Raw genomic sequence first — 20,805 nt, forward strand, 5'->3', positions numbered from 1 at the left:
ATGAAAGAGAGTATAGGCATTAACAATTTTAGAACATTTTATTTAGCTTTTACATAATTCACTTTTACATGAAAACAAACATATCAAAAACCTTAAATAAACTATACTATAATATGTTTAAAGAATAAACTTATGGCCTATATTCTAACCTTTAGTTAGACAATAAAGTACATCAAGTACAATCAATGCAGTAAAACAACTGATCCACATCAGAAATCATTGTACTGCAAACTATTTTTTGTCTCAAAACTAACATGCTATCATAAATATATGGTCGCCAACTATATTTCAGTGGAGAAATTTACTACTAAAGAAGACTGACTATTAAACAAACTGATTATGAAATTTGTAATGTATTAGTGCTACAAACTAATATATATATATATATATATATATATATATATATATATATATATACACACACACAAAAGTTTGTGAACCCTTTACAATAAACTATATTTCTGCATAAATATGGCCCAAAACATTATCAGATTCAGAGGCAATTTGATACGTCAATCTTTCCATCGTGATTTTTATCTCTAATCTCTCTGGCTGACTCAAAAGTGATTTCAAAACAATCTTTTAGTCTATTAGTACAATTTAGCTTTACCATGTAGGGTAAAGCAATAGACCAAAATGACGGAAAGCACTTTGAAACATCTGTCAGTGTATATTAAAATTCAGCAACCTCTGCAGTTTGTGCTGTTTTAAAGTCAGCATTTTTGTGTGGGAGGCTTGCCAAGATTCTTTTATTTTAAAGGTTTTATATAGAAAATCTGCTGCATACTCAGCCACCAAATGTCTAAATAAGTAATAACTAATATACTAATAATAGTACTAATGTGGCAATTAAAGTTGCTTAAGAGTATGATATGCTATTGATACACTATTGATATATATTATATATATCAGTGCTGCTTGAAAGTTTGTGAACCCTTTACAATTGTCTCAGAAAGATGTCTTGACATTTTCCTTCAGAATTTGCTGGTATACAGTTATTCAGAATTCATCTTTCATCAATGATGTCAAACCGTCCTGCAAAACAGGCCCAAAACACGATACTACCACCAACATGTTTCGCAGATGGGATAAAGTTCTTATGCTGGAATGCATTGTGTTCTTTTCTCCAAACAGAACACTTTTCATAGAAACCAAAATTCTATTTCGGTCTCATCTTAATACAAAACATTTGTCCACATGATATTTAGCAGGCTGCAGACAGGCAGTGATTTTTTTTTTTTTTTTTTTGGGAGAGCAGTGGCTTTCTCCTTGAAACTCTGCCATGCAGACCATGGTTGTTCAGTGTTCTCCTGATGATGGACTCAGGAGAAAAATTAACATTAGCCAATGTGAGAAAGGCCTTTAGTTGCTTAGAAGTTACCTTGGGTTCATTTGCAAGTCTTGCATTTTGAGTGATCTTTGTTGGTCGACTGCTTCTGGGGAAGGTAACAGTGGTCATCTCCATTTCCGATCTTCTGAATGTGGATTTGTGGAGTCCAAAATCTTTAGAGATGGTCTCTTTTAAGACCTTTTTCTAGCCTGATGAGCAACATAAACTTTTTTTAAGGTCCTCCAAGATCTCCTTTGTTCGTGCCATGATTCACTTCCGCAAACATGATCACCATTCACCCACTGCAGAGGTTGCATTAATGGAAAATTTTCTGTCATTTACTGAATTAAAAAAAAATCTGACAGATGATTCAAAGTGCTATCTGGAATTTTGGTCTATTGCTTCAACCTACATGGTTAATTGTGGTTATAGACTAAAAGTCTGTTGTGAAATCACTCTTGAGTCAACAAGAGAGGTTCGAGTTCACTGATGGATAAAAATCGCTACAGAAAATGTACATGATTTACATTTACAATTGACATATCAAATTGCCGCATAATGATACTGAGCCTTTCATTAAACAGCCTTTCATTAGTTTCAAATACCACTTTATACTATCAACCACCACAGCACAATATCAAATGCATTAGAGTTTTAAATGACAAAAGAGAGCTCTAAAGGCAGTGTAGTGTTACTGAAGGAGAGGCTGGATGCTTCCTGCGCCAGCTGCAGAAGGGATGGTAAGATATCTGAATACTCTCCACTATCGTAGCACTCTTGCTCTGGGTCTGCATTCTGTTGCAGGCTCTGCCGCTGTGGAACTGCACAAGCACAATAAAAGGAACAAACCAGAAGTGTAAGTTCTGAATTCATGTGGTTTGTGCAGGTGATACATGTGTGGGTTCAGGATGGTGTGTGAGAGGGAAGCGTGGGCGTTTATGTGTGTACCTGTGTCGGCGTGAAGTAGCGCATCAGCTTCATTCTGGCTTCTCTGTTTGCTCTCGGTTTTTGGGTCAGAGTCGTTAACAGCAGAGATGTGGCAGCCAGGACTAAGGATCTATCGTGAACATGAAATCAAACACGTCAGATTATACAAAAGCTTGTTAACTATTACTAAAGCAGTGTGGTTTGTAATAGCATCTGTGTATATTTAAAGATGTCCAAGTCAGACCTTGCTGAAAGTGTCCAGGTCTGGTGAAGGTGGAACGCATGAGGAGATCACTGCTAAACTGGATTCAATGAGTGCCAGTGGATCAGACACATCATTACTGTTCTCAAGAGAAGTGAAATATAAGGGCTGAACATTTAATCAAAATGGCTAAGTGTGATTATCAAATGACAAAGACTTATTTAAAAGTAAATCGCAGACTATGTGTTTTAGAGTGAAGCACATCACTGTGTTCATTTATAGAAAGGCTACTTAGGATAACACTGTTTTCAGTGTCTTGGGGCAACTTGGTTTGCATGTTCTCAACAAAGGAGAAGGTTTAACCCTGCGGCAAACACTTTGTTGAATCTATGCTACTAAGAATAAAGGCAGTTTTGTAGGCAAAAGTGCTAGCAAGGTGTACCTAATAAAGTGGCCAGTGAGTGTATAATCACAATATTTGGCCAAATGTTTCAGCCCTAAAAATAACCACAATAAATATGGAAAATTGCATTTTAAATCACTTTATAAAAAAAAAAGAATTGCAGTTATATTTTCCTCCCAATTGTGCAGCCCTATGAAATCCTGCACAGAGTTATTGATAAAACAGAACAGAGATATTTTAAAACTATAAAAGAAAATGGCATACATGATCTGTTTGCGATCTAACCTTTCAGAGGGTATTTCCTCAGACTCCTGGGCAGCTGGATCATCTAGCAAATTCAACGCCAGCTCCATGGAGGGCTGAGTAGGGGAGGCAGGAGGTAAAAATGTAGTTGGACTTGCGGGAAAGCAGTCTGTCACTGGCTCTCTGTAAAACCGAAAACACAAATGAAACCGGAAGATAGACTGTGAAACCCTAAAAAGTACTTTCAGTTCTGTTTTTTTTTTATTTACCCAGTAAAGAAGTATTTTTAAAAACCTTGGAAAATGTGAATTATACAAAACACAATTCCTGTAGAGGATAAAGACTGCAGGTGAGCAGTTGCCGTCTTACCTGATGGGCTCAGGTGTGGGATCCAGCAGGTGAGTGAAGTCAGAGATGATCATGCCATTTGAGTACACATCAGCCGGTGACACATCCAGCTACCAAGAAACCCACAGTGATGTCACTGACTTTCAATATGACAGAAATCATGCTCCTTTTATAACTAAAGAGCATCGTGTTAGATAAAGTCAAGAATTCAAACTTAGATCACACATCATGATTTTAGCAGGCACCTCTTGCAACGAAGGAATCTCTTGGAGGGAGGAAGTGGTAAGGGTGGGATTCACACTGAAGGAGCGGGCATATTTCGGCGCAGACTGAAACTCCCCAGAATTGTTGATCATAGGGCTGTTAGGGTGGAGAAAGGAAATGTGATGTGAGAAAAGATAGCTGAAAATGCAAACAATAACATTTCTCACTGACTATAAGATCATTTTGTGTGCTTTAGGCGAACAAACTTACAGTCTTCTTTTGCAATCTTTTATCCCATTTGACTGAACGATGTTGATGATGAACTTTATAATCTGAAAAAGAGTGACATACAAAAGGAGACGTTTGTAAAGTGATTACCAAAAAAGTATTTATTATTGGTTTTTAATTTACCTTGCGTATGATTTTGTGATGCTGCTGATAGTTCTGTCTTAATGAGTCCAGTTCTCTCCATAAGCTTTCATTATCCCTTCAGGAAAGAAACATTTAAAAGGTTTAGTCATGGCAGAGAATTTAATATGTAAAATGCTATTAGCATTGATCTATAGTATCATTTAAAAGTTTGCTGTCAGTATATATGGATTTTTTTGTTGTTGAAATTATTACTTTTATTCAGCAAAGATGCATTAAAAAGATCAAAAGTGTCAGCAAAGACATTTTTAATGATTTCCATTTCAAATAAATGTTGTTCTTTTGAACTTGTATTCATCAAATAATCCTAAATAAAATAGCACAACTTTTTTTCCAACACTGAGATTAAAAAGATATTTGAGTAGCTAGTCAACATATTAGAGTGATTTCTGAAGGATCATGTGACACTGAACACTGGAGCAATGGCTGCTGAAAATTCAGCTTTGCATCACAGGAATAAATTACATTTGAAAATATTTTGTTTTCAAAACAGTTGTTTTAAATTGTAATAATATTACAGTTTTTTTACTGTATTTTTGATCGCATATAAACAGACTTGATGAATAAAAGTCATATTTTTCAAATCTTTTTTTTTTTGTATTGGTATTTAAAGTGACATATTAGGAAATAATCATTAACTGACAGTTCAGGATAGATAGAACTATAGAATTATAGAATTATAGATAGATAGATAGATAGATAGATAGATAGATAGATAGATAGATAGATAGATAGATAGATAGATAGATAGATAGATAGATAGATAGATAGATAGATAGATAGATAGATAGATAGATAGAGAAAGCTCACCTGCACAAAGCCATGAGTTTGAGGTCTGAGGAGTCTTGCCAGCCTCTGACGTGACTAACCTGAATGAGTACCTGAGACACCTGGCCTCCCTCTTCAACACCACGGCTAACTGAAACCTACTCATGAAATCACATATACACCACATATACAACACAGATATTTACACACACATCTCAGCTTGAGAGAATCAGAGGGTTAGCAACTGTGTGTGAGTGCTTTGCTTCTGCACAAGCACTGTATGATAATGCTTATCAGCTTCACCTTCCTGCGGATGAGGCCCAACAGATGAGGTTGAGCTCTCTGGAAGTTCTCGTGCTGAAACTCTACACAATTAACCTGGCTGTCAGCTTTAGACAAGCCAGCACCCATATGTACCACTTTGTGGAAGCCATCTGTAGGTGGATGTCAGACACAGGAGGGTTAGAAAATGATGCTATATATATATATATTTGATCATTGGCTGAACACGTACACATGTTGAGCTGGCGCACAAAGCTGGTCATGTTGCTATGTTTGAAGTAAAGAGGCAGGACTTCCTTGCTGAACCGCTGCTCATCCTGGACAAGAAAACTGCAGCCATCCTAATAGAGCGGAAACAGGAAGATGTGGTTAGACTTACATCACTTGATATATCATACGGTTTCTAAAGAAAAGCCCATTCCGGTCTGGCAGGAAACACTATTTGTTCTTTAAAAGCGCTTGCACATATTACCGCAGGTTTCTAGAATCATTCAAGTTTGCTTCTTGAGTTCACTACTTTTACATTTACATATTTTAAAGTTAAACATGTTATGCATAGTTTATGTTTTATTTTTATAAAACAAACTATAAAAGCTCTAAATCTGGCACTAGAATTTTTGTTGCAAATGCCTGCTTAAAGAAAAAATGGCAAAAGATCAGTAAAACGATATAGATAGATAGATAGATAGATAGATAGATAGATAGATATTACACCTCTCAGGTGCTTTAAGAATTTCGTTGTTTGCTTACAATGACAATAAAGTTATTTAATTCATTTAAATTAATTATTCAACATAATACAATGTAATTATTAATAATTATTATGGTGTTAACATATAGACTAATATAATCTTTACCACTAGGAGGAGTCGTGTTAATAACAACTTGAAAGCAAACAAATGTAATATACATTAACATTTACAAAAAAAAAAAAAACTATATATAAATAATACAAGAAGTTGAACACCAGAAATAAATTCATTAAAAAAAGGAAAAATTATAGCAGTCAATTCAATAATTTGCTTGATTCAAATCTAACACTAATGTATTTAACTTAAAAATGTATAGAAGCATCTTCAATATAACAAGAATTTATTTTATTTTATTTTTGGATGTTGATCACAAATGTTCTATTTTCAGTGGACATCGTTGTGTCACATGAAGCGTATGTTCAGAACGTGGCGTTCCAAACCAGACTGCTGTTCTTCATTAGGTAGTACGTTCTTCTAATAATAAACAGAGCGCCCATTGGACGGACAGTGGACCAATAGCGAGCTGCCTCCACCTGCAGCAGCGCAATACACGTGGATCTGTTTTGTAAAATGGGTCAGCCAGCGCATTAAAAAGTATTACTAATAGGCCATTTGAAGATTAACATCATTTTAGCAGATAAACTGAGTAATGTTCAGTGAGTTATAATACATTTTGAAGAGTTTATTATTGTGTGGTTTTTATTCTGAAAAGTTAATATTGTTGGTCTGGTCAAAGTCAAAGGCCTGCCTTTGTACAATTCTTACTCAGGACACGGCATAAACAATAACTACTATATAATAATTACCCCACACGAACAAAAGTTAAAAGAAATCAAATCTGCATTTTGCATTAAACACTCACTTGGCTCCAGCAGATCAGGTCGTTCGTTGACGGAGCCTCTACAAGTGTCCAAAGTTTGCTGACAAAAGCTGGGACGCAGTGGCTGTGTTTCATCTCTCCTGTTTAAAAACAGAGGTGAAAAAACTTCTCTGACTTTCTTAAAGATAAAGCTGGTCACACTGCTCTAGTTTAGCCGACTGTGAGGAGGTAAATAAAGTCCCAGGCTGACCTACACGTGAATTTCTCTGCTGCGACACACCCCCTCGTCCCTCTCTTCACCAATCCCGAACATGGATCCCTGTAGCATACATAAGTGTGTTGTGCAAAAGTACTTGTATTTTACTGTCTATGATTTTTCCTGTCTTACATAGTCACCCGCTTTAAATAAATTAACTTTTGTTATATAAAGATAGACTCTGATACTTTTCCGTGTCATTAATATAGAAAAAAGCTAACATACTTGTGTATATTTGTATTGTGTGTTGACTATATTACATTTACATTTAATCATTTAGCAGACGCTTTTATCCAAAGCGACTTACAAATGAGAACAATAGAAGCAGTCAGGTCAACAATAGAACAACAACAGTATACGTTACTATATAATGGATAATTTAAATGAGACAATTTTAATGAACAGCACGGTTTTGCAGAATTGTATTATTACATGCATTGACTTATGAGTAGTAATTAATACTTAACCAGTAACGTTAACTAGTAAGTAACTTGATCTGGTGTCTTCTTGTACATCTTTTATGTAATATTTAACATTAATGTATTTGTATGTATGATATCATTGAATGCGTATCCGTCTGTGTGTATATTGAAAACTAACAATAGTATTAAATTAGTGAAGATAACTAGAAAACAGTGAAGAATAAGTTCACATTATTTTAGACAGCGTTTGAAGCTTTTATTTTGAATACGCTAACGTTACTTCCGGTGTAAATAACATCTCTACTGTTTCTGTGCGTATCCGCGTTCCTTTCATTTACTAAATCAAGAGTGAGTATAATTTTGGTTAATAATAATTTTTCATTGACTTAATTTTGCCTATTGCCTGTATTATTACGACGTTACCGCCTCAAATTCATATGTTATGAAGGCTGCTCGCATGTTATGTTTGAATAAGTTTCTTGGAGCGCGGTGTCCTTGGGTGTCATGGCAACAAACCCAAACACAGGCACTAGTCGCGGGACGCAAAACAGTTTCCTCAACACTTCTTTGTTTTTGTTGTTGTTGTCCGGTGGTTATATATCTTTTTTTTTGTATTTCAAAATCTCAGATTTGTTATATTCCTACACAGGACAAATTCAGCAATTGGGAGATGGTTCAGCTGTACTTCAAACGAGGAGATGAGAGTAAGTTTCTTTTCAGTAATGCAGTGGATGTGTCGATTGAGACACTGGCCCAGCAGGTCTGCGCCATCTATAATGGAAGATTAAAAGTGGACAGGATCTGCTCTGATGTTACAGAAGGATGAGCTTGGATGTCGAAATGGACATGGTAGTCCTGCCACTTTTAAAGTTTACATTTGAAGTGCCCGGTTAATTGCTATAACTAAATTCTGACTTTCCATTTAGCTCCGAACAAGAAGATGAAAGAAGTTTTAAGGAAAACAGTGGATGAAGCCAAAGCTTTAATCTCAAAAGTATGAAGCTGATTCTAATATAGAATACTTCTCAACTTCAATATTTTGTTACCCTTTTGATATGTTTTGTGATCTTCATTTCTTTACTCTAATGAAACAAGTGAAAGCAAATGTATGCGTTACCTTGGATTTGGTCAAAGAGGCTTTGGAGCAGTTGCGAGGAGCTGTGATAATAGTTTACCCAATTGGGCTGCCTCCACATGATCCAATAAGGATGGAGTTTGAAAATCAAGAGGATCTAACTGGAACACAGGTAACTGAGATATCTTCTGTCTTTCTTAAAAGAACACTCAACCCAAAATCACCCTCATGTCGTTCCAAACATTTCTGACCTCCTACCATCTGTGGAACAATGTTGGAAAAAATGAGACAATGAAAATTATTGTAAAAAGTCTGAAAGTATGTGTTCAGTTTGAATTTGAGTTTTTATTTTTGTGACCTTAAACTGGTGTTTAAACTTATCTTCAAAGAATTTCTTTATAGATGATTTGACCTAATGAAATGAAAACTGATCACTAATTGTTTGCACATTCATTTTAGAGAGGCCAGGGTGCACCAGCTCGACAACCACTAGCGTGTGGAGGGTGGTGTTGGTGCAGTGGATAAGACGCATGCCTTTGGTGTGAGAGACCCGGGTTCGAATCCACTGTGAGACACCAATGTGTCCCTGAGAAAGACACTTAACCCCTAGTTGCTCCAGAGGCGTGCGACCTCTGACATGTATAGCAATTGTAAGTCGCTTTGGATATAAGCGTCAGCTAAATGAATAAAAATGTAAAAAATGTAATGTAAATGAACAAAAAAAGATGATGCTGCACTATTACAAGAAGCAGGAAGAACTAAAAGTGAGTGGCCTCTAACTAACTCTTAGAGTTTATAATCTAATTGTACGTTATGATATATATATAGTTTTATTTTTATGATTAAAATATATCCAAATATATATATTTACATTATTTTATAGCATTCATCAGTGTTTGGTCTGTTTTGTTCTTGCCAATAGAAACTAGAAGAGGTAGATGATGACTCATATCTTCAGTCTGATTGGTCGGACAGACAGGCCCTAAAAAGACAGTTCCAGGGACTCACAAATATCAAATGGGGCCCAAGATAGATGAACAAAGAAAATCACAGCTGATCTACAGCTGCTCTCAATTTGACAAATCAGAGATCTCTACACTACTGCTGCTGTTTTTATGCCATTTGGTGCCTTCGTTACATATGAAAGGTATATATGTGACGGTTTGTAAATGCAAAGCGTGAGACGTCAGATTTCTCTGCTCTTATTCATTGGCAGAAGGATGCAACACCTTTCTTCTCTTTACCTTTCCTCTATTTGTCTGTGCCTCTGGCAGTTACTCAGTTGAAACCTGATGCTGTTTAAAGACAGGATGTTGCTGTGCAGCTCTTAGGATAACTGTTGCACCGCAGAGTTCATTTGGAGAGAGTTGAGAAGGAATTACAGAACATTTTGGAATCCTTAAGGCAAAATCGAGGTTACAGTATCGGGAGGTGTGGTTTCACTGAAAAAGTTGAGTGCGATGTCGTGTAATTAAAGTACTTTCTGTTTGTGTTCATTTTATTTCCATTCTATGATTTAATTTTTAAATACATTTAATGTAAAATTTTTACCAGTCTTCTCAATTTGAATTGATTTCAATACCACATATATTATACATCCAGTGTTTAATAGAGCAATAATTCATAAAATACTTTTCTCATTACATGGCTTTACATTATGTAAAGTGTAATACAACAGCTACTTTATCAGCTGAATAGAATAATTCTAGAACAGAATAATAACTCTGACCTTCACTTAGGCAGTAAAACACATCAGGTATTGCTTGTTCTATACTATTATGTCTTCCTTTTTTTTTTTTTACCGGACATTGTCTTTAAAGGTGATGTGTGTTATTTTTTAATGTTAAAATGCATCTTTCAAATCTTTCAAACCTGTCTGTAGACAGTTGTGAAACAAAATTTCACACTTCACCTTTAATTTTAGTGTTTTGGTAGCCGAAAACATTCAAAATGCTCACTCCTTTTGTTTGAAATTACAGCTACTGCACATTCTGCGTAACAGTTGGGATGTATGAGTGCAGGAAGCATGCGTTTCCATTGAGCTATGCGTTCATCCTGATCTCCTGAATGACAAGCTCTCTGCACTCAATCCTTTCCATCAGCTCTGCTGCCTTTTTGGTGTACGTCACATCTATCCAGCAACACACCTTCCTGCCAATCTCTGACAGGTTAGAGCTGTCCATTAGTGACCCTTTCTCATCTTCATCTTCCTCCTCTTCATCATTATCCTGGTTCACTGGCTCCTCCTCTTCCAGATTAGTTGTTCTACTCTTCTTCCTGAATGTTCTAGTTGCATTTAGATGTCTACTGCAGGTTAGCTGTGTTGAAACAGCTATTAGAACAATCAGAAGTCCCACACAAACACTTGATGTGAAGAGCAGTCTTGTCATCTCTGGATGTTCTGAGAGAAAGAGAAAAGGACTTGTGAGTACATGTAAAGAATAGTTTACACAAAAAGTAAAAGTGCGTACACTTATAGTTAGCTTTGGATTTACTTTGAAACTATATTCATTCTGAAAACTGCTAGTAAATCTCACAAATAATTGCAAAGAAACGGCAAGTAACATTGAACTAAATGAAATTTTTAATTATAAAGGCTTAAATAGTATTTTCAAGTAAAATGTTTCGTAAAATTGTCCTTTGTATAGCATGGATAAAATAATAGTGGTTTGAAATTACATGAAAGTGAGCAAATTATATATATATATATATATATATATATATATATATATATATATATATATATATATATATATATAATACTTATATAAAACCATTCCTCCATTTGGGCTGCTTTATGTTGACTGGGCTCATAAAAAATCCAGACATGTTTATGCTTGAGATGTTTAATATATTTCAGTTTACCTGTAATGTAGCCATATGCCATTAGAGAACTGCTGACAATAAAACTGTTCTCTGGAAACTTTGAACTATAACTGGGCGTTCCCCTATGAATAACAAAGAAAAACAGTTTAACGGTTTATTTACCTCAACTGCACAGATGTTCTATACAAAGTGATCTGTATGGTGTACTGTCACCTTTTTTGGTGCTCTGATTAGGAACTGAGGTAGTTTGGAAACTGCTGGGATCAGCCTGCTTGAGTAAACTTTGGAGAACTGAAAAAGGCCCAGGACAAAGAGTTAACATCTTCCAACTTCCAGGATCTTTCAGTGCAGGGTTGAGGAGTAACCTTTATATTTTTCTGATGAACTGATCCTGCCTTCCAATCAGTAATAAAATCCTGGCATTCAAAGCAATCACAGGTTTTACAGGAAGACTGGAGGCCTTCAAATGCCAGGCTCTTTTCCATATTTTTGTTTCCAAACAACTTTTGTGTCCATTGTAATTTATGAGATGGGAAGAAAACTTACATGGGTAAATCAACAATCTGAGATGAGACAAAGGCCACTTGTTAGTCTTTTCCCACACTCTCAATCAATGATTTAATATCTCAAAATTATTAAAGATCTGCCATGCTGTGAAGACGGCATGCCATACTGTGACTGTACTCAGAAAATTCAAGACAAAACACATTCAAACAGATTTTGCTTTGGGAAAATTTTGACAGAAATGAGAGCATTCATACCGCATGCATAGAGGATGGTGATATACTTTTTTGTTCCAGGAGAGCAGGTTTTTTTTAAATGTTCCTCATCCACGGTAAACAAACACCTCTGTTTTCCATAGCAAATGCTGGATACCATATCAACGGCTCCATGAAAAAGACATTCTGTAATATTAAAGAGATTTATTTTTTTTATGTCTCATTATCAAGTACCAAACTACAAAAATAAACAAAATGTGCTCAAAATTAAAACAGATGTATAATATATTACAATAGATTCAAACATAAATGTTTTTTTTTTTACTAATTTAACAACACATTGTCCAACTGCAAAGCCTAATTTTATATAGTAATAAATATAAATCTTACTAAATCCAAAAACGTACCAAATGGTGGAGGTTGTTGTTCCTCTGATGGGCACAAGTCTTTCTCTTTCAGCTGTCTTCCATAAACAGCAGAGTAGATAATCAGCACTTTTGGATACTTGCAGTGCAGCAAAAGTCGATCTCCCTCACATGTTATTCTCTTCTTGTGCTCCTCTGTAAGACAAACATCTTTACTGATGTACAGGAGTAAATAATTGGAGAAGAAATAATCAATTAAAGCTTTAAAGGAGGAAATACTTACTAGGTATACACCTGTATGATACATGGAGGTATTTAGGAGTTCCAGGACAAGGATCTCTGCCAAAGACTTGATGATTAACAAGAAACTGGCAATTTATGTAACCCTGGCATTCAGAGAGCACTTTCTAACAGAGAAATATTATCAAACACCATAGAATGTGTGTTATACAAAAGGCAGGGAAAATGTAGTAGCCTTGTCCTGATTATGAGCTAGAAGTGAATAAGTTCGGCTGCCAGAGGAGTCTTGTCTTACAACAGTCATCTTAGGGCTGTTTTCACTATGGGACTATTGAAAAGGTACTAAAACAGCTTTATTAAATAAGTGTTTAGTGCATGTAAAATTAATGGTCTGTTTTTTGTCTGAAAGCAAAGCACAGACTATACACCTGCAGCGCTGTGGTAGCAGAACAGCTGTGATTACGCCGTTGGCATCTCATTCCTGGCACGATCCCGGGAAGGATTGCACTCTGTCCATAAAATGCAGACTGAATAGTTGAGGTGGAGTGTCGTGGACACCTGAGGAGCAGGAGATCTCCATCACAGGCTTGAGCTGATTGACTCTTGATGATCCTAAACAGATAATCTAACGAAAAGGTGGAGAGGTTGGATCTATAATAAATGTGTAAATTATTTAAATAAATTATTTGGATGTTTTTATATTATATTTTTAGAGCCATTCAATTTAAATTATTATTGTGAAAAGAGTTAGCCTATCAAACCATGAATAAAAAAAGTGTCACTGCCCCATACATGTAAATTTATGTATAAAAAAATACTATAATTTCTAAAATACTGTTTAAATAATTCTAATTATTATTAGTGAATACTGCAACCATACAATTTGCATTTATTGTAAATCAACACTTATTGACTCACTTGAGAAATCCGAGAGTCCGTCCATTTCTTTGGTCCACAGTATGAGAACACTAAAGTATTTGAACACATAGCCCAGGTGCCCTGCAGCCTCTCAGGTGCTGCGCAGAGATCATGTTCAAGTCCTTCAGTTATTTCTGCATCAAAGCCGCGAGCTGGAGAAACACTGTCAGGAATTCCTGTCTGTCTCTCTCACCTGCCTGAGAGTTTCACCTGACTTAAAGTATGTTTTCATACCGCTACTTTTAATTTTTCTCCCTTGATTTAAGAGAAATCAGAGGATATGACACACAAAAAAACAAACATCTCAAAGCGACGCAACAAGTGCGCAACAAGTCAGTGGTGCCTGAAAGCAGCGACATTCGCACTATTCATTGCTGATGATTTTAGGGTCCCACGTAAGACAACAAATGGTAAACGTTTTTTTAGCACTCAGAAAGTGATTTTTGAGGAGGATGTTGAGGAAAACCCACGGGGAAAATGCATTGCGGTGGAGTTGAGAAGCACTGAAGCTGATTGAAATGTAGTATCATTCATAATATTAATAATACTATTTAAAGGCAGGGTAGGTAATACATGTATAAACAACTTTCATCCAAATTTGTTTAAACTTTCTATATATATCAATGCATAATTAAAATGTAAGTACTCTGATAAAAAGAGTATAAAAATCGAGTGACTCTAGACCGTTTAATCTGTATTAAACACAGCTCATTATTTCCATTTCGGGACGAAACATAGGATTGGCTTAGGCGACTGTCACTCTCTCGCAACCATGGCAACCACCCTTTTGCCACACATGACCTGCCCACTTGCGCGTGCACGTTTGATTTGAGGAATTCAACAGGCACGGATCCTAGGAATACCAAAACAATGGCAGAGAAACAGCAAGCAAAATTCACAGTACCAGCCTATGCAGTTAGTGAAGGCAAACCAGGCAAAAAAAGGAAGACAGTAACAGTACAAGAAAAGGCAATGAACAAAAAGTCTTTGGATAAACAAAGAAATAAAACGCGAGTTAATATCGGCGTGGCTTTCCAGCGATGGCGAGAACTGAGGGAACTCAAGGGGCTGAAAAGTGTCTCCTGTCCTTGATGGCTTTATTTCTGCTGGACAGGTAAATCTTTCTTTTTGTATTTTGATCATACATATTTTTTTCATGAAGCATGTGTCATTAGCACACGTAGCTGCGTAATATAGCTAACATAACATTACTTAGCGAGCCGTAGTAGAGATGATAAAGCCCAGAAGGGAGGGGGTGGAATGAATGGAAATAATGAGCTGTCTTTAAAACAGTCGTGAGAGGTACAGTCACTCGATTTTTATACTTTCTTTTTCAGAGTACTTACATTTTAATTATGTATTGATATATAAATAAAGTTTAAACAAATTTGGAAAAAAAGTTTTTTCTACATTTTTTTACCTACCCTGCCTTTAATATAGTCATTTTCATCGAGTGGAGCCAGCTGAGGTGGCTCGGGCATCTATTTCGGATGCCTCATGGACGCCTTCCCAGGGAGGTGTTCCAGGCACGTCCCACCGGGAGGAGGCCCGGGGAAGACCTAGGACACGCTGGAGGGACAGATGTCTCCCGGCTGGCCTGGGAACGCCTCGGGGTTCCCCCGGAAGAGCTGCAGGAAGTGGCTAGGGAGAGGGAAGTCTGGGCGTCTCTACTTAGACTGTTGCCCCCGCGACCCAGCCACGGATAAGCGGATGATGATGGATGGATGGATAGTCATCTTAGCAGCTTTATCTTCTAAGCCAAACCTTTTTGGACTATTACACCTTTATAAAAAGGTATATAAATAAGTACATTAAAAATATAAATATTTCGTTCATATGTGTGTGAGAGTGTTTGTTTTATAAAAGTATGTATTGTCTGTTTGGTCATGTTTATAATATTCTAAAATCGATCTTCACGCGATGAAGTGAAACTCCGTTGCAGCAGGGGGCGCTACGCGCTTGTCGTTTTATCTAAATCACTGCAAAACTGCAGAAGTAGAAATACCCGCGTACGTTTCTTTTACTGTCTATGGTACGTTTGAAGCGTTTGAAGACGTTGAAATATATATTGAATTGAGCGATTTTGATGTTCTGTCTGAAATGGCAGGCAAAATTAAAGTTGCAGATTACTGTAGCAATAAAACATACTCTGTTTGTAAGAGTGCCGCTGATAGCAGCAGAGTGGAGAAAGATGGAGAAAGCGACGGTCCAGCGGTGTTTATGTGCGGCAAATGCAAGCTGCCCGTCGGTAACAGTTTGTCCTGGGCAGGCAGTGACGACCAGCAGAACCAAATCATGCTCAAACGTACAAGATTATTATGTTTTTATGGCTCTTTTCGGTAAAATGCTGGTTATAACTTGAAGTCGTATGTTGATATACACTACTATGCAAAAGTTTGAAAGGAATTAATAAATTTTATGTACCAAAGACTCATTAAATTTACCAAGGGTGACCGAGAAGACATTTATAATGCTACAAAAAACGATTTTACGGAATTGTCGTTCTTTTAAACTTTCAGGCTAATCAAAGAATCCTGAAAAATGTTTTTACAAAAATATCACGCAGCAAAAACGCTTACAATACTGACAACAATAAGAACATAAGAAACGTTTCTTGGTCAGCAAATTAAAATAATAATAATAATAATGTGACACTGAAGACTGGAGTAATTCAGCTTTGCCTCCTAGAAATAAATTATATTTTAAAAGATTGAATCGTTGAGAAGAGATTGAATTTAAATTGTAAAAAAATATTTAATACCTTTACTATTTTTAGTGTATTTTGCTAAGGTAAGTGATTGGGTCAACAGACTTTATCATAAACATGAAATCTCGTCAATCTTAAACTTTTGAATGGTAGTGTTTACTGTCAAATTTTATGCATTTTGAAATATTGTGATTTTAGTTTTTGCTTTGCATGCATTTGTTAGAATAGCATAATATAACTGTGGGTAAAAACAGTTTAAACATAGCTGAAATCCAAATATAGGGATTTTTGCACTGATAACAGTGACTGCAAAACATGCAACACACAATATTTTTTAACGTATTTTCAGGGATATCTGACAATGTTGTCATAGGTAAAGAGCCCTTAGTTTCTGGTAACCGAAAGGAGCTTGGATGGTAAGATATTTTTATTTCAATTTATTTATACGTGTGTTTTTCCACCTAAACATGAAATAAGTGTCTCTGAAAATTTGTCTCTCACATTCAGTCTTGTTGGTAATCTGACCTGCCGTGGCTGTTGCTCAGAATTAGGAAACATGTACATATCAACCCCAAAAAATCTTTATTACAAGAAATCTCTTTTCTGCTTTAATGTTGAAAATATTGAAAGGTAAGTAGCCTATTATGCACAAGCCTGTGCAATGTTCACCGTTAGTCCTTTTTATAATCACAATCACTTTTGTGTATCACACTGAGGACAAGGTTGTGTCTTTCTTTCTGTAGTTATGTAGTCGGCAGTCCAGGCCAGCGGGTGCCAGATTTTGACAGAGAAGACAGACCAGTGACCCTGGAGTGCCAGGACATTGTGGAACAGCAGTTGACAGAGGTAAAGTAGCCCTTATAGAGACTGTTTAAATTATTTATTATGATGCAAACCGATTTAAGTCTTTTTCTGTTTAAAAATAAGCTTTTTTTCTTTGCACTACAGATGCATGGATTAATGGCAATATTAAATGTGTAGAAAACATGACAACAAGAATAATTGATATTAAGCTTTATGAGGGGAAATTAATTGAACTTAAAAACAATTTTATTGTTTTAATTTGAATTTAAAACTGATTTTCTTTTTTTGGTGGGGGGGGGGGCGGTCATAAAATAAATCCATTCATTAAAAAAAAAAGAAAAAACATGTTCCAGTATGGGTGAGGTACACAGAAGAAAATTAAAGCTGTTGAAAAAAAGTTATCTGGGCTTTTTAGTGTTTTTAACACGCACAAGTAAACAGCAGATGGCGCTCTCGCGGTACTGCTAGAGCTCTTTGTTTGGTCACTGAGTCCGGCAAACAATAGACATTAGGATCTGTTCAAGAATTTGATCCAGAAAAGGGTGTTGACAGTTATATCTGTTTGTGATTGTTAATGTTTTAATTTCATATTCCTTGTCTGTGTGCTTGTCGAATAAATCAAACAGAACTTCTAAATTACAAGACGATTTCTGTAGATTTGCTGTGAATTAATAATTTTATATATATATATATATATATATATATATATATATATATAAAATCTCTAGCTGTGATAATAGGACAATGCCTACTAGAGATTGAAAATCACCTCCAGTGCAGTTCTGGGAAATGATATGAGCTATGATATGATATGAGCTCGATCCTTGTGTTGTTGTCATATGTGATGCTAGTATTTACAAGATGTATACACGTGTACAGTAAATATAATGGTAAAGCAAAACACATAGCACCATCGTTCATCGTTTGCATCAAAATAACCCTGCCCAACCCTCTGAAAAACTGGTTCAGTAATAAGTGAATGGTGGGAGAAAGAGGGGGCATTTCGGTTCAAGCTATTTTTTTGTTTACAGTTCCTGTCTAATGTGCCTAGCAACACTTTCCATCAGGAGGCGGGAAAAGACTAGTACAGACTCTGAAGGCGCGCACCCCCAACCCTCAAAGCTGGGGTAGCATAACAACAGCGGCTGATAGAATCCGTGCACCTCGGACCAACCAGAGAGCTGTATCTAAGGACCATGCTGCCATGGAAACAAAGCACCACATGCTGTCGCTAGAGCCTGTTGCCATCGCATCCGTTGTTTCCTTATTTGCCGGCCAGCGAGTCAGCCAACCAGCTTGCGAGGGGGGGGTCTGTCAGTCTGATGACGTTGCGCTTCAGTCGTTCGCAGGGGCGTGGTCTCCACCTCACCAGCAGAGAGTTCTTCATTCTTGTGCCTTTGAACTCCTCCTAGGTTCTGCCTGTAAACCCAGAAGAGTTAAAAATAGGGACAAGAGGTAAAACTTGTGTATAGCACATGGTATTATAGCATCATGTTTACTGTTTGTGTCCAGTAGAGGGAAACATCACTTCATCACTCAAAAGGCCAATAATATATAGTTGTACTAGTTGTTGAGGAGTCATCTCAGTAAAGGCCGGTTTACACCAATAACAGTGACTGCGTTTACATGCAGCCAATAACCCGTTCAAAACCGGGATATTAGCAATAACCCGGTCGCGCACGGCCATGTAAACACCGGCAAAAACCCGGATATGCTCATATCCCGGTTTTTAAAAACCCGGATATTATACCTGGGGTACCCCTTTTCTAACCCGAATATTTGGTCTTGTAAACGCGTTTCGGCATATCCCCATCAAAATGTGTGTTCTGCGCATGTTCCATTCGCAAGGAATCTTGGTCTTTTGAGTAGAGACGGCGCATAAAAAAACCCCGCGTGCAGTATAGAGGCACAGTAGTGTCAAGTGCTGCTGGTGGATCAGTACCAGCGCCAAAGCGCAAACAAAGACTATCGCTATCTGCCCCAAACTATTCATTATCCGCCTGCTGCTGCTGTTGTTGTTGTTGTTGTCTTTGGATACAGGAAGAAGAATCGGAAATGACGCATATTGCGTCTTATTGTCCGTACGTCCAGACGCTAACCGTGCGTCGCCGTTTACATCGGGATTGGCGACTGATTACACATTCCATGCATACAGGAGTAACTCTCTCTGCTCACGCATGTAAACGTGTTATCCCGAATGTTTCAGAAACCCAAATAGTGACCTTAACCCGAATTTTAACAGCATGTAAACGTAGTCAATAACTATAAATGATATCTGTATCAGGGTTTACACCAACAGACAATAATTTAGTTAATTTTAAGGGTTGCACAGACTAATTGTCTAGTCCAGTTGTTTTCAGTCCTAGTCCTGGTGGATCCACTGCTCTGCACATTTTGTATGTCTCCTTTAGGGTGCTTTCACAACTAGTTTGTTTGAGCCCTCCAAATGCTCTTGGAGCAGTTCAGCTCCTATATGTGAACAAACCAAGTGATTTCAGATCTGATTTCAGATTCACTTACTCTTCCAAATTTTCCAAAAGGTAAGACTCCAGCATTCCACTGCTGCTCAGAGAGCTGGGTTCTGAGTCTTTATGAAGTTGCGTTGTGAACAAAAAAAGGGTTTGAGATCACATTAATGCTGAAGAGGACCAAGAAAAGAACCAGGATCTTTTTTGAGTTCACAGTGTGAACACCAAACGGCTTAAGGTCACTTTCAGCTGGTTCCTTAAGTGAGCTAGGTTTGGTTCCTTTAAAATTATCTATATGTTAAAAACACCCTTTTTTAACATATGATTCAGATCACCAGCCAGTTAAGAGAAAGCTCCATGAACTCAGCTGAGTGTGTCAGATAAAGGAGACACACAAAATGTGCAGAGCAGTGGGTCCCCAGGAGCAGGATTGAAAACCACTGAACTAGTCTACTTTAATGCTCTGCTTTAATCTTGACGTTGACTAGTCACAGGCCTATCCACCTTATTTTTCAATGCGGACTAAGCTTTTTTCCGTAAATGTGTGAGACTTCTGGTTCATTAACCTAAAAGAATAACAAAGTGCAGTAAATGGTTAAACTGTTTGCACTACAAACAAGAGTGTTCATAATTAGGATAATACATAAAAATAATATGGTAAGACAGACCAGTTTAAAATATAAGCCATGATATAAGCCTGATACCGGAAGCCAGACATTAAACTTACAAATGGCCATGCCCACTCTTACAGGAAAAGTAAGGTAGATTAGAAAATCATCAGGATAAGAAATCTTTTAAGTCAATATTTACGCTCCGTTTCCAAACAGTTAAAATGGCAAATAAATGCATACTCCGAAAGGGCTCCACAAGATGTGTAAACATATCATCTGGATGCTCAAAACTGAATGGGAGAAGACAGGTTTTAAACAGCTTATTGTATAGCTAAGTGAATTGTGCATGCTGTATTGTAATGCAAACACACAGGCTACAGACAGTAGCTTGTATATTGAACACACACAGAATCATTCAGTAGCTCCGAATTGTCAACAATAAAATAACTTAGAAACAGAAAAGTTCTACCATATATTTCTTAGTAACTACTAATGTAATCGACTCGATTTTCATTACATAAATGTCAGCTTTAAAGGTTCTGAAGTTGTTGGCTCTGTTAGGGCCGTTGTGCTTCAGGTGTCCAGTGTTCGAGTCCCAGCTCGCTGACATTTTCGATCCCATCCCCTCTCTCTGCCAATTTACTTCCTGTCTCACTATCTTATTAAATAAAAGGCAAAAACTCCAA

General features: G+C 36.8%; 2 protein-coding genes, 1 long non-coding RNA gene and 1 pseudogene across 4 annotated transcripts; 2 read left to right on the top strand and 2 right to left on the bottom strand.

Annotated features, from left to right (window-relative positions):
• Window positions 1-1,262: 1,262 nt before the first annotated feature.
• si:dkey-18a10.3 (heat shock factor protein) lies at window positions 1,263-6,959 on the bottom strand. The gene is made up of 12 exons (XM_059538974.1): window positions 6,751-6,959; window positions 5,369-5,477; window positions 5,158-5,288; window positions 4,897-5,012; window positions 4,069-4,144; window positions 3,928-3,989; window positions 3,699-3,813; window positions 3,475-3,563; window positions 3,148-3,288; window positions 2,502-2,598; window positions 2,279-2,387; window positions 1,263-2,151 (listed from the first exon to the last, which is right to left on the bottom strand). The coding sequence occupies exons 1-12, from the start codon at window positions 6,841-6,843 to the stop codon at window positions 1,985-1,987; spliced, it is 1,305 nt and encodes a 434-aa protein (XP_059394957.1). The 5' UTR covers window positions 6,844-6,959; the 3' UTR covers window positions 1,263-1,984.
• A 587-nt stretch (window positions 6,960-7,546) lies between these two features.
• On the top strand, window positions 7,547-8,365 carry LOC132127674 (uncharacterized). Its single transcript, XR_009427576.1, has 3 exons — window positions 7,547-7,734; window positions 8,036-8,235; window positions 8,313-8,365. It is a non-coding gene; the product is annotated as an uncharacterized LOC132127674 (long non-coding RNA).
• A 1,684-nt stretch (window positions 8,366-10,049) lies between these two features.
• Window positions 10,050-13,554, bottom strand: LOC132126950 (protein eva-1 homolog C-like; annotated as a pseudogene).
• Window positions 13,555-15,579: 2,025 nt separating this feature from the next.
• Window positions 15,580-18,652, top strand: LOC132127522 (protein Mis18-alpha-like). Of its 2 annotated transcripts, XM_059539426.1 has the most exons (5): window positions 15,580-15,834; window positions 16,586-16,652; window positions 16,744-16,866; window positions 16,980-17,082; window positions 18,072-18,652. In XM_059539426.1, exons 1-5 carry the CDS (start codon window positions 15,630-15,632, stop codon window positions 18,123-18,125), a joined length of 552 nt encoding a protein of 183 aa, XP_059395409.1. In that variant the 5' UTR covers window positions 15,580-15,629; the 3' UTR covers window positions 18,126-18,652. The 2 variants fall into 2 exon arrangements, with proteins under 2 accessions (XP_059395409.1, XP_059395410.1); XM_059539427.1 differs by lacking the exon at window positions 16,744-16,866.
• The last annotated feature ends 2,153 nt before the right edge of the window (window positions 18,653-20,805 follow it).

Source organism: Carassius carassius, chromosome 45 (assembly GCF_963082965.1).
Source record: "Carassius carassius chromosome 45, fCarCar2.1, whole genome shotgun sequence".
Lineage (NCBI taxonomy): Eukaryota > Metazoa > Chordata > Actinopteri > Cypriniformes > Cyprinidae > Carassius > Carassius carassius.

Bases quoted from the DNA above. Each gene is read 5' to 3' on its own strand.
- si:dkey-18a10.3 (XM_059538974.1), bottom strand. From the start codon at position 6,843: ATGAAACACAGCCACTGCGTCCCAGCTTTTGTCAGCAAACTTTGGACA. The intron at 5,013-5,157 runs GTGAAGCTGATA...TTTCATGAGTAG, and splicing joins TGGGCCTCATCCGCAGGAAG to GTTTCAGTTAGCCGTGGTGT. The intron at 3,564-3,698 runs GTGCCTGCTAAA...GTTTCTTGGTAG, and splicing joins AGATTCCTTCGTTGCAAGAG to CTGGATGTGTCACCGGCTGA.
- LOC132127522 (XM_059539426.1), top strand. From the start codon at position 15,630: ATGGCAGGCAAAATTAAAGTTGCAGATTACTGTAGCAATAAAACATAC. The intron at 15,835-16,585 runs GTACAAGATTAT...ACGTATTTTCAG, and splicing joins GAACCAAATCATGCTCAAAC to GGATATCTGACAATGTTGTC. The intron at 16,867-16,979 runs GTAAGTAGCCTA...TTCTTTCTGTAG, and splicing joins AATGTTGAAAATATTGAAAG to TTATGTAGTCGGCAGTCCAG.